This window comes from Cydia pomonella, chromosome 19 (genome assembly GCF_033807575.1).
Source record: "Cydia pomonella isolate Wapato2018A chromosome 19, ilCydPomo1, whole genome shotgun sequence".
Classification (NCBI taxonomy): Eukaryota; Metazoa; Arthropoda; class Insecta; order Lepidoptera; family Tortricidae; genus Cydia; species Cydia pomonella.
In genome coordinates this window covers 1,693,147-1,710,159 of record NC_084721.1, presented here as the reverse complement: position 1 = coordinate 1,710,159, position 17,013 = coordinate 1,693,147, and the positions used below count along the sequence as shown (strand labels likewise).

The 17,013-nt window shown below is 36.7% G+C and overlaps 1 protein-coding gene across 2 annotated transcripts in view; it reads left to right on the top strand.

Annotated features, from left to right (window-relative positions):
* The window catches only part of LOC133528251 (homeobox protein homothorax), a 352,169-nt gene that overhangs the window by 98,714 nt on the left and 236,442 nt on the right, over window positions 1-17,013 (top strand). For both annotated transcript variants that reach the window (XM_061865552.1, XM_061865551.1), the window contains exon 7: window positions 8,672-8,798. In XM_061865552.1, the coding sequence (XP_061721536.1) occupies window positions 8,672-8,798 (127 nt within the window). The remainder of the gene's footprint in view (window positions 1-8,671; window positions 8,799-17,013) is intronic.

Genomic DNA, 17,013 nt, shown 5'->3' with positions numbered 1-17,013 from the left:
AAAAAGAAATAATTATTTAAATAAAAATAATGTAATATTTTTTGCTAAACTCAAATAACATAAGATCTACATTTGGGTAAATTTGTCTGTTCTGGCAAAAAACATATGAGGACAAAAGGTGTCTAATTATTTATACTCATTAAAATTTGACTAGCCCCCGAAATTGAATATACTGGACTGGTTGTAAAGAATTGCCATATAATTTATAAATATAGCCAACCACTTTTTTTTTCATAATAAAGCAAAGGGGTTCACAAAACGCACGTCAACCGCACGCGCAAACAATTTGAAAAAAGAACAATAACGGGGGAGTTGTGTTTGTTCTTGAAATGTATGGTCGCGTGCGCAGCCGGGTGGACGGTTTGAATCAACGGAACATATTTTTATTAAGAGGTTAGTAGGTAAAATAAAAACAAAGTTAAGAGGAAAGAATAGCATTGCGATCCTAGCGAAGTAATGGTATTTTTTATATGAAATTCCATTTCAGGAAAAAACTTTTTTCACTAACTAAATCTCAACAAATCACTTGGATTTTGATGTCGATCGCTTCAGCATAATATATTCTAGGTTTCGCTTTAAAAAAATATTTTTCTTGTTTTTGTACAAATTTAAAAAAAAGGAAAATTAACTTTTAAACCTAGTTTTTCATTGTATTAATAATATACTAAAAAATCATGGAGAATGGAAAATGTTTAGAAGTGGAAAAACGTTTTCTCTTTTTGTATGGTGGTATACTTCCCTGTTAAGAAATAAATAGATTTTTTTTAGCTCCTTACGATTTTTATCTCTTTCTCATTTTAGAATTTATCTGTCTCGTCAGCTTCGGATCCCAGAGTCTACTAAAACATTTATTTTATTTTATTTATTTAAACTTTATTGCACAATATAACAAATAAAGTACAAATGGCGAATTTAATGCCTAAAGGCCTACCAGTCAACCATCAGGCTAAACAGAAACAGTAGTACGTGCAGTACAGAACAAGTAACTTAAAACAAGCAAAATAGCGATAAATAATATACACTAACGGCAATAAACTTACATAAATATACTATAATTAAATATACATACATATATATTAATTTATGTACCCAGTGCAAAACATTCTTATCTATGAGGGTCGGGAATCGTAGGCATATCATCTTAGAGACAACACATTAGATCTCTTAATCGTGGATGATGAGGGCATTCAATGAAATACGGTCTTACAGCCTTTACTGGACCCCTTCCATCCTTCAAGCTGAGCAAACCAAGAAACGCCATCGACGTCATCTTCTCCCGTTCCTTCTTATGTGGAGATATTTTGCCAGCATATTTTCAACTGTCCTCAATGTCATCATTCTTCTGCCCTGACAGCGCCCTCTATGACGCCTCCATGGAAGCACTGCTTGCGAACGCTATGTTAATGTTACTACATAATTACTAGGTAATATTCTAGTCATTGGTGAATTGTAAATCTTCATACACTATAATTATTATACGTTCTTTCTCCTATCAATACCTACACAAGAACACAAAATTTCCCCAAGAATGCGTTACTATACCACTCTCACAGTTCTCACGGCGCGGCGCCGGCGCACGCGCCATTGCTGCGCGCGAGTTTGATTGACGACTGATTGATGTTTTTGCTGACACTAGATCTTGGATGAGACTCGTATCAGACTTGAGTATTAAATACATGGATAATGAAGATAACGTGTATCGGATCCATCGTGATGTGGGAAAATAATTGATACCTTAATAGGGATGTTTTCTGCATTTAATAATATAATATAAATAATAATCTAGCCTATATACGTCCCAATGCTGGGCACAGGCCTCCTCTCATGCGCGAGAGGGCTTGGGATATAGTCCCCACGCCAGCTCAATGCGGATTGAGGGACTTCACATACATCTTTGAATTTCTTCGCAGATGTATGCAGGTTTCCTCACGATGTTTTCCTTCACCGAAAAGCTAGTGGTAAATATCAAATGATATTTCGTACGTAAATTCCGATAAAATCATTGCGACGAGCCAGGATATATTTCCGTTATTAAAGTACACGAATGACAAAAATTATTCTCACAGGCATCACAGCCAAACAAGGCAGGATTGTGTAGTCAGAAGATCAATTCATTAGAATTTAACTCCTAAATTTGTTTTAACTGCTAACTAGAAATTTCATAGAATTTTGAGTCCAAGAAATTTCTATCTGTGTGAACCTATAATTGCCCTCCGATTAATATGTTTCATCTGCTGTTGGTTTTCCAATAAATAAATAAGTAATAAATAACCGTAACCGGTTATTCGAATTTCCAATAATCAGTTATGAAATTTCGGTTTCGGTTATAACCAATTTGCATTCCCTAGTACCTAAGGAGATACACTTTATTATAACTTTGTTCTTTCCAGTAAAAGTCTGACATAATAATTGATAGTCCAAACCCAAACTATATAGAAAACTAACATCGGACAGTTACCAAAATTATCCTCCTATTTTGACACGACAAATAAAGGAGCAGCAACATGAAGACATACGGGCTCTTCAAGACGATGCCGTAAAGTCTCATTCGGCCAAATTAATGGTAATGGAAAAGTCCAGTCTCCCCTTGGACGCCATCAGTAATGTTACTTGTTTGTCGCTAGTTTTATATATTTAAGCGAACTTTTTGTAAGGTCGCTTGACCAAGGTTTTTGTTTCTGTAAAATTGTCTAAGTGTGTTTGGGTGTTTGACCGCTGTTTTCTTACGAGCATTTAAATTTGTTTTCTATGTGTTTCGTGGGAATCTGCCGAATCCCGGACTGGAAAAGGCACCTAACTTATTTTGTTTCGAGAGACAAGTTAATATAGTTTCGTGATATGTTTTAAACAAACGATTTAGTATGTTTCTTGATACTGGTATTTTGACAAGCATTATTTTAGTAAAATTTTTAGGCTAAAATTGTGACGAAATCACACTAAAGGACTAACCCTTTATAGGGCACATTTAAATATTGTACAGCAAAGATGACCATCCTCTAACACCACCTATTCGTACTTTTTTCTTATAGGTACAGAATTTTTAGGACATTGAATAAATAATAAATATTATAGGACATTATTATACAAATTGACTAAGTCCCACAGTAAGCTCAATAAGGCTTGTGTTGAGGGTACTTAGACAACGATATATATATAATATATAAATATCTATAAATACTTAAATACATAGAAAACACCCATGACTCAGGAGCAAATATCCATGCTCATCACACAAATAAAGCCCTTACCAGGATTGGAACCCGGGACCATCGGCTTCATTTACCCACTAGGACAGACAGGTTGTCAAAAAGACGACGTTGAAGACGTGATGAAGTTCGAATCTTGTATTTTTTAAATCTGGACTGTTAAATGGTGTGTACAATTAAAGATGATTTCTTATTGCAACTTCTAAGTCAGTACTTATTCGTCTTGCAGCAAAGCAGAATCTTTTGCAGGAAAACGTCACTGTAATCTATCAATACGTCTATCATCTGTTACACAAAAATATACCAGGCTCCCATAAACCCCAGGAGCTTTGATCAGCACATGTGTCGCCACAAAAACTTTCACCCAAATCTGCCGCTTCCAGGAACCGAACCCGCTACAATGTGGTCACAATGCCCACTGTAAGTGGATATTATTGTTTGCGAAATAACTCAAAGAATACCCGCTCTTTTTGCAAGGACACGGAATGAGTTCTTGTTAAAGATTTTAGTGATTATTATGTTTAAAATAACAATTCATATTTCACCACGAAAGTCGTTGCATCAACAATAATTTAGTCCTCAAAAGACAAATCAGCGACTTTTCTGAATTGTCAAAATACTTAATTGGCTATGGCCATTGTTTAAAATACTCGTACACACAGCAGGCTTAATCGTTATACATTGATTTATCGATTTTTTTAAATTAAAATCGCTGTGAAACAGTTAAATAATAGTAAACTAGCCTGGTCTAAAAAGGTGTTTAAAGCTTCACCACCATTAAACAAATGTTCTGACAGATATTGGCTAACGACTCCAAATTATGCCCTTTGCACGAATAAACAGAATTATAACAATGACCATAATGACGAACTTGCAAGTAAGTCATTTCTGATCCACACATGGTGTGAACGGAACACATTAGCGTCCACATTTCCTGCCACAAAAAGAACCTATTTAAAAAAAGTTGAATAAGCTACGCGCTTTCAATTTTTAAAACCGTTCTAATTTTGAACCTTATTTAGTCGTTCCGTTTCCTAAATCAACGGACAGACATTCAATTGGAAGTCCTTGAGAGCATGTGTTCGATATTCAAATTAGGGTTTAGATCTACGCGTCAGCGGATTGGCGTAATGGAACGGACGTGGTTCTAAAATCGATTTTATCGTCTGTAATACGCTCCAATACTGCTCTTGTATAGATTACTGGGAAACATCGAAATACTAAAACATCAATGGATTTCTTGACAAATGTGTCACGAAGTATCCATTTTACGTTTGATATAGCATCGCGTGCTAGTATCAAAATGTCAGCGACTCGGCGTTCTTAGTAAATACATATCTACGTATTCTAGCTGAATTTCGGAGCAAGTGATTCTAATGACGCAATGCTTTCGTTAAATCCTTAGTTATTTGTCAAAACCTTTGTGTTTTTCTCATCGATTCTCATCCAATTTTCAATTTATTCATTCACTAGCTTACTTTACATTGGCGCAAGTAAGACACCTAACGATCGTTAGGCGTACAATCAATTTTCCGTTACATGAAGGCAATTAGGCGTTTTTTCGGCAATTAACTGTACCAGCGTATCAATCACGAGTATGGTAATCTAGGGCAAAATACGCCTATTACTTATGGCTACCTATATACTGTTCAGTGCCATTGTGAACAACAATGTTCTTAATTAATTCTCATACTCAAGTTAGTCAAGTCCAAATTTAAACCCAAATTCAGAGAGATTTAACTTTACACTCAAATTATTTTAGATCAAATTGCCGACATTAATCTATTGTACATATACATATGTTATTCTCTTCCTAAATCATTACTGTAGGCAAAGTTCATTTATACAAGTTTTTTTGTTGTCCGAGGGTAGTGGTACAAGACCTGATAATATACTTAGGAATGGTAATCATTTTAAAAACACGTTGAACGGGAATTAGAACTAGTAGTACTAATTTCCAAATCACGTCTTCCTTATGACCAAATCGCAGACCGGCAATGAGTTAATTGTATCCCATTTGACAAGGACCATAAGGCAGGTGCGATAATGGGCGGGTGGCGTGCGCGCGCGCTCGTTATATCGCTTCCGAACATTACGCCACTGAGTAGAACTGCTATACTATCCGCGAACCAACTGACGACCGGGTTCGTGAAACTTCTCATTCACGCTTACGTGGTCATGGCGAGAGTGAGGGAGACAGTGACATGACTTCTTTCACCATACTGTGTATCGTTAGATATTTCATTAGTAAACAAACATTTTGTACATTTTCGGGTAGTTATAATACAAAACCGCCTGGATCTGTCACTGAACAACCTGACTTTAACCTACATTATTTGATTATGTAATGTTTTCATCTACCCTCAACTGGCTTAAGGAGCCATTCGAGGGTAGATTTAATTTACTTTTATTTAAATACCTAAAGATACAGAGTTTAATTTGGTTTGCGAATAGTATAGTAAACTTGGTTATACTTATAAGAGAGGTATGGGCATTGTGAATGTCATCTCGCTTTGTGTGGTAGGGCACAACACAGCAGATGTCATTCCAGATCTAGAGTCCTGCAACTCCAGAGGAGTTACATGCTCGTTGCCGACCCTAACACTCCGCACCCTCTCGTAGAGCTCTGGCAACCTTACTCACCGGCAGGAACACAACACTATGAGTAGGGTTTAGTGTTATTTGGCTGCTGTTTTCTGTAAAGTGGCGATACTTACCCAGTTGGGCTCTGCTCTAGATCTGGAATGACATCCGCTGTGCTGTGCCCTACCACACCAAGCCTCAAACTTTATCCATACCAAATTATATCTAAATCGCTTCAGCAGATTAAGCGTGACGAAGTAACAGACATATCAAAAATATGTTCGTACATTGATTAAGGTGTGTAAAATCTTATCCCCTTATTCATAAATGTCTACTAAAGTTAAAAGCTGCTCATAATCGTTTGTCCCTTTCCATCATACCAATACGTCGGAAAGGGTTGTCCCTTTCCTTGTCAACTTTAGTAGTCGTTTATGAATAAGGGGGTAACACAATTTTAGTGCTTCGAATTTGACAAGTAAACGAGATGGCGCTGTACAGCTCCATACATTTCGCGGTATCTCTGATTGTCAAAAGTTGACATTTGACAATCCAGTGACCGCAAAACCTATAGCGCCATCTGTTTTGGATGTCAAAGTAAGGGGCACGCTTTTTTCTTAGACTTTATTACTCTATTAATTGTCTTTGGACATAGCTATAATTTGATGTTGCAACAGGAAAAAAAAGTGAAGACCAAAATTTTTGGGAGTGATTGTCAATCAATCAATTTTTCGTGTTAATGTCGAGGTTGGATAAGACACGGCTAGTATATGAATCTTATCATATTACGGTCATAGACAGTGTTCGGTGGAGGAGTGATTGTGTTGGATTTATGGTTTTATAAACACGTTTTATTTAGTGTGAAGTGTTAGAAAACATGCAGATACTGTGCTAAGTGTGAGCCGTCCGCTAGCTGGCGCGGGTGCACGGAGCGGGCGCTCGCACGCGGGTGCTATTCTCCCTCCTCCAATTGAGGGGGGATTTAAATCTTCTCGGGTCAGAGGTGTAGCGTTAGAGCCGGTGTAGCTTTATTTGAGGTTCACAAGCGCATTGTAATATTCCTACTTGAATTATAAACTATTTTTATATTTTATCTTTATCTTACAGGCACTCCTTTGATATGAATAATAAAATACTTATTTCAGGATTTTTAGTAAATCACCCCCCACCCCTTAAATTAGGAGATGGAAGATTGTCATGAGCAACTTACAAAAAGAAGTGAAATCCCACCAAAAACATTTTCATGTAAAATGTCGAAACCATAAGGTTCGCACTGTCAAAAGGTTATCAGAACCCCTAGTGTAAATTTATTCGATAGCGTGACGTGATGTACGTGTTTGCGTTAAGTCTCATTTTGTATGGGATTTAGAAACAGCGCGCCAAGCGAAACGTTTTGGAAACTGAAAATCCCATACAAAATGAGACTTAACGCAAACGTGCAAACTCTACAAACCCTATCTTCATAAACTCTATACTTTATTCAAAATTATATAGCTTGGCCGTTTGTGAACACACTAACAGAAGAATTCCAGAAGAATAAAAATGGTCAGAAATAAATATTATAGGACATTATTACACAATGTCACTGATGACAGCTAATTGACAGTTGACACTACAAGTTGATTACAAGAAATTACTATTCGAATAGACCTGATTAGCTCAATTTCGCGGCAGCTTTTCTGAATCGATTAGAAAAACATTTCAAGCAATGACTTGAATACTTAAGTCTACTTTTTATATAACTTATAATTGTAAGTGTCTAGCTTTGAGAAAAGAGTGCTATAAGGAATTTCTTAAGCACACGGTTCATTACACGCAGCTGTTGTCACGCGCCATGGCGCTTCGCTGGGGTTAAACCGACAGCGAGTAACTAAAAAGTAATATAAATTTAATTGAATAACATTTAATATACTGATTTGAACTATTTTTACTACCGCGAACCACGTTCGACGTGTTGCCTCTCTGTCGCACTTTTAAATTCGTACGTAAGTGACAGGGAGGCAACATGTCAAACGTGTTTCGCATTTTCGTCTTAAGATCTGACACATTCAATGTTATTTATAGACTTGCACTAGGTATTAGTGCAAAGCTTATGTAAAAACATAAATGTTGCTCCTAATTAGTCATGACAGCTCCTATACCTAGTTTAATTTTATTTGAAGGAATTACTGGTCTATAGATCGTGTCATTCACGAAGACGCGTGGCTTGACTCGTAATATCACGTTATTAAAGGTTAGATTTGACAAATTTGCGCGTCATCGTGAATGACATGAACTATATAAGTAGTATATTCATGTCATCCACGATGACGCTCAAGCGGTTCGTAAAGACCCTGGAGGATATCTTATTTACTATATCTGCTCAATAAATTAATATTTAGATTATGTTTAATAGCAAAACCTTTGGTAGGTTCTAGTAATAGTAAACTTTAATGATGCAGAAGTTTAAGTATTATGTGATTTTGTTTTTATGTCTTTGTACTATTTTTATGTCTGCTGAGCTCATGTCTAAAGGTGCAATGGACCAGGACACCAGAAGAACTGGTAAGGCTCGCGTGCTCGTCTTACGCGTTATTTATTACAGTAAGAACTGACTGCTAACGTTTGCAACACTTACAACAGAAAGAATAACTAGTAATTAAGAAAATTACCGCTTAACGAGGCCGGGGTGTGCCGGGAGCTCGGGTGTGAAATTATTTTCAACATAACTTTCAATTAATTAAAGAGCTGGGAGATCGCTAAAATCATCCATCATATCATTACTAATAAGCCTTCAGCTTACCTAACCTCAAAATCTTTAAAAACCCTGGTTATTTTCACAAAAACTGAGCCAAAATCTTGGCAGGATTACCAGGTGATCATAACCGGTGTGGTATTGTCAACAGAGACCGCCCTCGTCGTCGCTGTCGTACGGCGGCGCCGTGAACGACGACGTTCGGTCCCCCGGCTCCGGCGGCACCCCCGGCCCCCTCAGTCAGCCCCCGCCGCAGACCCTCGACGCGACAGATCCAGGTGAGCTTAGTACTGAGGCCTTGGTACATCTGAAAGTTCTGGGGCAATCTAATCTCGGTTACGATAGGTTAAAAATGTGGAATATCTAAATAATAGACACTTAAAGAAGAACTTAGACAAAATCCAGAGAGGTAAGCTATATTGAGACCTTACTTCTGGTTGCAGTATCTCATGATAATTATCAGTTTCGTGATACTCAGTTACAAACATAAGAAATCTAATTAAATAATTATACCTATTTGACATTATAACATTATTTGGACATAATGCTAGAGATTACGGTGAACTCCGTAGAGGATGGGCTCATATTAATCGTTTTATGGAGAGAAATCATATCAAGCTAATTCAATTTTCCCAAAAAAGTTTTGACCTTGTACACATGAATTTGGAAGACATCTTCAGCTTCAACTACATTTAGGCGAGGAAAAATCATAATTGCAGCATTTAGGAATGTCGCAGCTCAGAAATATCCGAAGTGTGAACGAGCTAACAATTAACATGTCCGCGCGATCTAGATCCGACACGACACGTCAACGCCTCTTCACGTCACACGACGGGTCCCATCGTCACGTCTATCGCCACAAAGGTACCTGAGAAATGATTACAACCAGTTGTCACAGGCATCAGTCGTCGGCGCTTCTAACACATCCAAACGACACATGCAATATGGCAGGAATACGACTTAGGACTTTACGAGATCGAGGAACATACAATAGGTATTGAAATGAGGTGGTATCGTCCGCATCTACGATAATCGCATACATATGAATACGTGTAATTTGTGTGGGCAGACATTGTGTTCAGATTTAGCTCTAAAAAATTCGAAGTGTGACACAAAAGCGCTATCGAGGTTTGACACCCGTCAAAAGCGACGCGGCAGGCGCAAAGCGGCGGTTTTTTTGCACATGGGTGGAAATTATAGTTTCGCCGCACGTATGTGTAATTGTTCGGTTTGTCGCGCGACGGCAAAATGACTGGTAAATTGGATTCTGTGGCGTTACAGTGATCTGAGGATTAAAAAAATAACTTTTCCGGGCGGGAAACGGAGCTTTGTCGGCGAGTATTGTGCGTCAGTCAGCGTTGTGTTTCATGGCTCATGCGGAAAATTCTGGTGACAGTGTACGAACGTGCGTGATTTCTAGATCAAATCTGATACAGTTTTGTAGTATCAGTAAAAATGTATATAGTTAATATCAATGCCAATAACACACATAATGCCTCATTTAACTGTGCTAAAGACTTCTAGAAGTTTGAATATTGATATTTATTTATTTAAACTTTATTGCACACTAAAAATAAGTACAAATGGCGGACTTAATTAGGCATTCTCTAGCAGTCAACCATAGGGCATAACAGAAATTCTTGAGTGTGGATAATAAAAGCGTTAGATTTTTATTTTAACAATTAGCACTTTGGTTCAACATAATGTCGTAGATATCATTATTTTAAACTTTTCAAAAAATTATCTTTTATCGAAACATTTTCAACATTAAGTCATATTCATGTAATTAATGTAATGTTCCAAAACCGCCTAATCCTTTTCTCAGCCCATCAAAATTCAAGTCCTAACCCCACATAAAATTATATGCCAATTTCAACCGCCGAAAACTCCTCAACAGCCATAAAGGGCTAACTTGAATTATGCAAAATTCAAAATACCCCCTTAATTCAATCACGGGCCCCAGGGGAGGGGGAGGGGGGTAAATTATTTACGAATTAATAATTAGTCAGCGTAATCGGGTTTTTCAATTACAGTTGACAATTATACGCGTGGACGTCAATCGAGCGCAGATCGGACTTTATTAATTAATAATATATGCTGTGGATTTCCCGGGGGAATCATCCTTTATGGCCTAGGGCTGGAATGGACGATTGCAGCTCTGAATTCTAGATTGACATGTTTGATGGGCTATAAAGTGCTTGTTTGTCGCTGGGAAAATAATTTAAAGATTTTATTTGAGAGCGGAATATTTATTAATATTGACAGATATCGCTATGGTTTTGGTTGTAGAATACATATCTATTGATGTCAGGGTTTGACATTATTCCGTAGTAGGAGGTACATATGTATAATTGATAAATTAGAAACAACATGTGATCTAATAACAGTAACTAGAGTATACAAGTTTTCTCTTTTATCTAATTATCCTTGGATGAATACTGCTCCTAATCCATTACTAAACGCATCTACCCTGATTATAAACATCAATAAAGATATTGTTATTGCTTCATCGAACGTCTATTATTTTTGTATGTATGTGAACATAAAGTTTTACTCTTAGACTTACATTAGAAATAGCCTAGCCTAAGAAAGAAAAATAAATAAAGAGAATAATAATCATGATCTCAAAAGCACATCCAAAAATAGGGTTCCCTAGGTAACCCGAAGCGGGAAAATATGACCATTATTGCGTTAGCCCCCTCCCGAAATAAAATTATGGCACGTCGGGCCCCATTATCTTCATAAACCTTGTCAGCCGGACGATTCTAGTCACGTGAGCGTACTTAGATTGCACAGCATTTAGAGCTGAATTCGTAGAAAAAAACAATTCTAGACAAAAAGTGGTTTTAGTGGCTTTATAGTCTAACTGATTTCATATACGAGCTATTTTAGTAGTCTAAGGTATTTCATATACGAGCTGTTTTTTTTTTAAATTTAGGATCTGAATCTCTATCACATGATAAAATCGGATATTACGTGACAGGTGTCAAAGACAATACCTGCTTTTATTAATTGAGCATAAGGATTCAAGCTCTGAATTTATGAAAAACAAAATACCTCGTAATACTCGTATATGTGCCTAAGATACATCGACCGAATAAGAAAGTCATAAATATCTGAACGCATACCTAAATCCATTACATATATCGCACGCCGGAGCCTATCTTTATAATGCTTGTCAGATGATGCAATTCTGTTCACGCTTCGAGAATTGCATGGCATGTTAAGTTAACTAGATTTTAGAAAAGTGCTTTTCTAATTATGTTTAATCAACAAGGGAACACGCTGGTGAGGGTAAAGACGGATATTGTTAATCGGACGGATAATGTAATATTGTGAATAAATAATATTAATATGAATATAAAGTGTTCCTGAGGTCACGCTAAAACGGTTCGGGACCAGGCCGAGATTTTGTTTCCTATGACGCGTGATCAGTGATCCCGTGATGTGTTCTATAGAAAAATGAAGTGACGGATGCCTCGACCGTTCTGGGATGAATCATCTTTAATGAAGGTATTTTAATGCTTCCGAACTTGACATACTTTCAATAGTACTCCGGAATAGCTATAGGCTCGTATGTATATGTAGAATATGCTAAGGTATGCCAACAAAGCGATTTTATTCTTGCATTATGCATTTTACAGTAGTTCTAATAACTTTAGGATTGGCATGGCTTGGATTCGTTGTTGGGAACCATATGGGAATTCCGTATGACTCGGTTTTGGCACTAGACCATGGGAACTTTAGCTGAGCTTCTACTTGTGATTCACTGAGATTATTCGCAGTGATTCCACATTTGTCATTAATTATGGCTACCTTTTAGAATGTATCATATTACAAATATCTATGAATAAATTGAAGAGCATTTGGAAGAACCGAAACGTCACAAACACCACGAAGGTTGGACTTGTACAGGGCCTCGATATTTATATATTCTAATATGCTGCGGAGACGTGGACACTGAAAGACTGAGTAGGAGAAGATAGACACCCTAGAAATGTGATGCTGGAGGAAAATGCTGGGGATATCCTGGACTGACTTTCGGACTAATGTCTCCATCCTTAAAGCCACCTATGCGATGGACTGACCAAAATCAAATCTGCCATGGAGAGACCCCTGAAGGCATTTGCCAGAACGACCTCCAACAGCGAAAAATCGCGAGAAATCGTACGGCAAGCACCATCTGCGCTTGATGTCAGCAGTTGACCACGATACTCTGCAAAGAGTGCAACGACAAAGAAGAAGATATATTATGTATATATGTAATAGCCTATTACAAATATCTATTCAGTGATACAGTTAGGCCCCAGTCCGCTGGTCAGTTCCGATACGTGATGCATGGGGTCTGTTACATGTACCACTTAATCCGGGTTAGGCCTCAGGGGCCATCAATATTTCAGGCACAAAATTGAAAATTACCTCACCGCCCCCTATAACTCAAATCTATCGATACCAATAAAATATTAACCGTCGATTTCCCGCCATTTTTCACGCCATGTTCAACTTTCTCGTCACGTTCTCCTTGCACTCAGTTCTAAATGTAATCATAAAATTTGTTGTTAATAATTCAGAAGTGAGCGGGACGAGTATATACGCTAGAGGAAGAGGGGAAGGAGAGGGATTATTAAATTCTGTGAATGCTCACTTTGTATCTAATATCCGAATGTGTTTAATATTAGATTAAGAGGGGCTTTCCCCCGGGGCGTGGTTGGTCGGAGTTTTCCTTGACTTATGATTGGACGGGCTCATTTGGAAATGGAATTTACCTGGGCACGAGCATATTTTTATTGCACTTGTAACGGCATTTCGATAAGTTTGGGCAAGCCCTTTACACTTTGCAAAATTTCTTTATTGAACTTTTTGGAATGTTCTTGATACACATAAAGGAATCATGGATGTTGGTCGCTAGGTAAAAGTAGGTTGATTTTATGAATCAAAATGTGACTGATGAAACAAAATATTACTACGTAATATATAGCAATATTTGTGTTGTAGAAACTGGCCAGTAATTCACGTTATGAATGAATATGAGAATAAACAATTTCAATCAGATTAGGACAAATTAATAAATAGATAAGCCCACAGTAAGCCCAATGAGGCTTGCGCTAGACAACGATAATATAAAAAATAGGTTAAGATAAATAGTTAAATATGTAGAAAACATCCATAACTCAGGAATAACCGGGATTTGAACCCGGGACCTCATGTCGATTCGTAGGCAGAGTCACTACCAACTAGATTAGGAGGCCGTTATTAGGATATGTTTAGATTTCAAGTAAATTCGGTCTAATAACCTCACCAGCCACTAGTCCATTCAAAATTTATCAAATTATAATGTTACTAGATTGACAGAAGTCAACGGAGGTCGGTAAAAACTGATTAAATTTCACGCTAGATTCGTCAGTCCAAACCGCAGTGTCCGCTAAGCGCGCCCAAGGATCAGGTTTCGTGTTTGGAGCAGGTTGACTAAATGCTTAAAGGGGGAATATGTTCAAGTAGTAGGTATAAAACTGGCGTTGAAATGTGTTTGAAGTGATAAATGTCAGGATACAAAGATCAATAAATAACAAGGCTGCGTGTGAAACTGACCACACCATATTGATGCAGCGTTTACGCAGTGACATTTTATCATACATAAAATTGTGTGGTGCAAATGACTTTTTAACGACGACATTAGAACTGTGCCAGACGGTCTAAACTTTAAATACTGCATTTAGATCAGTAACATTTGTATGATGTTATATTTTGAGAATATTTTCATCATTCTAACACATTACGGTTTCATCCAAATTTTCTATCATTCTTTTGTGCATTTCGTGTAGGTATATCAGAAAGTCAATTATATCTGAAGTTTTATTTATAGTAGTATCCCATGACAGACGCCTCAAAGCATCTCTTTCATGTACAAGTATGTGGCCTTGATAAGTAGAATTGGTTTAATTTTATTATAAGCTAAGCTTCGCTTTGTGCATATGGTTACGCCAATGGGAATGAAACTATGAATAACTGGATAATTTCTATTAGAATACCATCGCTCTCACCAGCCCTCAAACTCCACATAATCCCACCCCAAACAAATAGCTCAAACTAGCCCAGTGTTATCCTAACAATTACCAGGACTTTATAATAAAAAAGGGTTGCTTCAATACAATCAAGCTGCATTATTCCATTATGACGGATCTAATGCTTTTATTTATTCGTTTCTCTACCCCGTACCAAACCATACTATGTGCAAAATATGTAACTTTAATTTTGAGCTTATGATTGATGTATTAAGATTGAAATTTGAGTGGATGGTTTTCTTGACTTATTTAAAAATGGTTGTTGGTAAGGTGTTACCCTTTTTTATCCGTAGTCGGCGAAGTTTTGTTTGATATTTCACGTGTAATTTCATTTTGGATGGCATGTATGAATGTGACGTGTATGGAACGTTCGAATGGTTATTCGTATTATGATTTTAGTGATGAATGCGAAATATGTTATTGTAAGATTGTCTGAAAATGTGTATACTTTGGTTGGATTCGTGTGTATTGTGCAAAAGATGTTCATCAGAACTTCATAGAAATAATATTTTTAGTTAAGATTGTAGTAAATAATATAATGCCCTATAATATAAATACCTTTATCTTTGTAATTATCAAACAGAACTATAGACTTTAAACGAAGCATAAATTAATGTTAAGTGAACGGTTTTTTGCAAAGAATACCGTTCAATTAACATTTCAAAGAAAATTAACATACGTTATTAATTCATCATCAATTAATATTTCCGTACAAGTCTCAATAATGATTATTCATAAAGTCAATCAATATTACGCCGACTGTACATAGGGTGTGAATTACAACTGACAGAGAAATGACAAAAACCTGTCAAAGTGGAATGATTCGTCATACGGCAGATGTGAGGGGACATTCACAATTATGCCTTTTGTAACTGTTGATTTCCAATGCTAGTGGATCGTGTTTGATAAAAATACTTAATATAAAAAGATGAATACTGTAGTAGAAGTTATGTAGGAAAGTTTAATGCAATATTTGTAATAACACACATTAATTATGTATTAAAAAAAAATTAAGACGGATATTATTTTTTTTAACGTAAATGTGAAAATGGCGTTTTTAAAATAAATATTGAAAACCTGATTCTTACAAATCTGGACATTCTTGGGATCATTCTACTCAGAATCGACAGCATTCGTGTGCGTGACGTAGTGGAAAGTACAATTTTACACACAAAGTTTTGGGACTTGTTTTAGCATCACGATTGAATATGTTAGTGATTCTGTGTTAAAAGAACCCAAAAACACCAGGATCCGTGAGAATCAGGTTTTCAATTTTTTTCAAAAGAAGCTCCATAACGAGTTCTTATTGCTTTGCACGGTCTGTGGACATAAAAGCTTCAACTTTTACTTTATACTCGTATTTCATTATCATCAAAAAATTTTTTTTAATATAAGTAGTACTTTGACTTTGAATCTTACTTGCTTCATTTTAAATGTCCATAAAATTTTCATAATCCATTTAAAGTTTTCTGTATGACTTTGTTTCCAAATAAGCGCTCATTGACCACCTGCCAATTGACCTTAATGCTCTACCGTTCCTGAAGCTCCCGTTTGTAAGGTCTCGTCAATATACAAACGTAACTGACCTTGAACCTTATGTCTTTTTAATAAGGATTACCAAAAGTCAAATGGTACAAAGTACAAACATGTAAGAAGTATCTCCCTCATTACAACTCGGCTACTGTATTTCTTTACTCACATTCTTACACACACCAACCACATACTCATGACCCCCTGGTTACCACTGTTCTAGTCTGATAAGTACAAACTTTGTATACACTCGGAAATATGAGAGATCAAACTAAACTGGTCACAAATTAGCATTTTTAAACTTTGAAATATTTATTTAAGTAGCCATGCTGTTTGTCTGTACAACCAAAGGGCCGAAACTACTAGCAATAAATCATTGGGAGTGTCTTTTGAGTTTACAATGAAATAGTTCGGTCTAGTTAAAATCGTTTTACATATTAGTAATGCATTTTGTACCCAAGCATTATGTTTCTGTAAATTAACATGTAAACTAACTCTTCTTTTGAATATTTTTTACATTAAATCGACGTGAATGGATTTCTTAGTAAAGTTAGTTAAAGTACAATTCGGACCGATGCAGCCCAGTAACCGACGTTGTTAGAAAGAAACAAAGAGTCCAATTCGCACTACTATTCCACATTTAAATTTCAAACTCCTCTCACATCCTGCCATCCTGCGTTCCGGGTAGAAAAGTAACCTCATTCGCAATGCAGTTGCAATGCAACTGAAGTATGGGAGCGGAATGCAGCGCATGCCTACGTGGAAAATTAGATTCCGCCGTAACTGTTTCTAGTCGCAAGGAATTTTGAAATTAATTTTCAAATTTAGAACGGCTATGCAGTTTTCAATTACGGTCTTCATTTGTTTGTCTAGAGAGAACATAAAGTCGAAGAAATCTTAT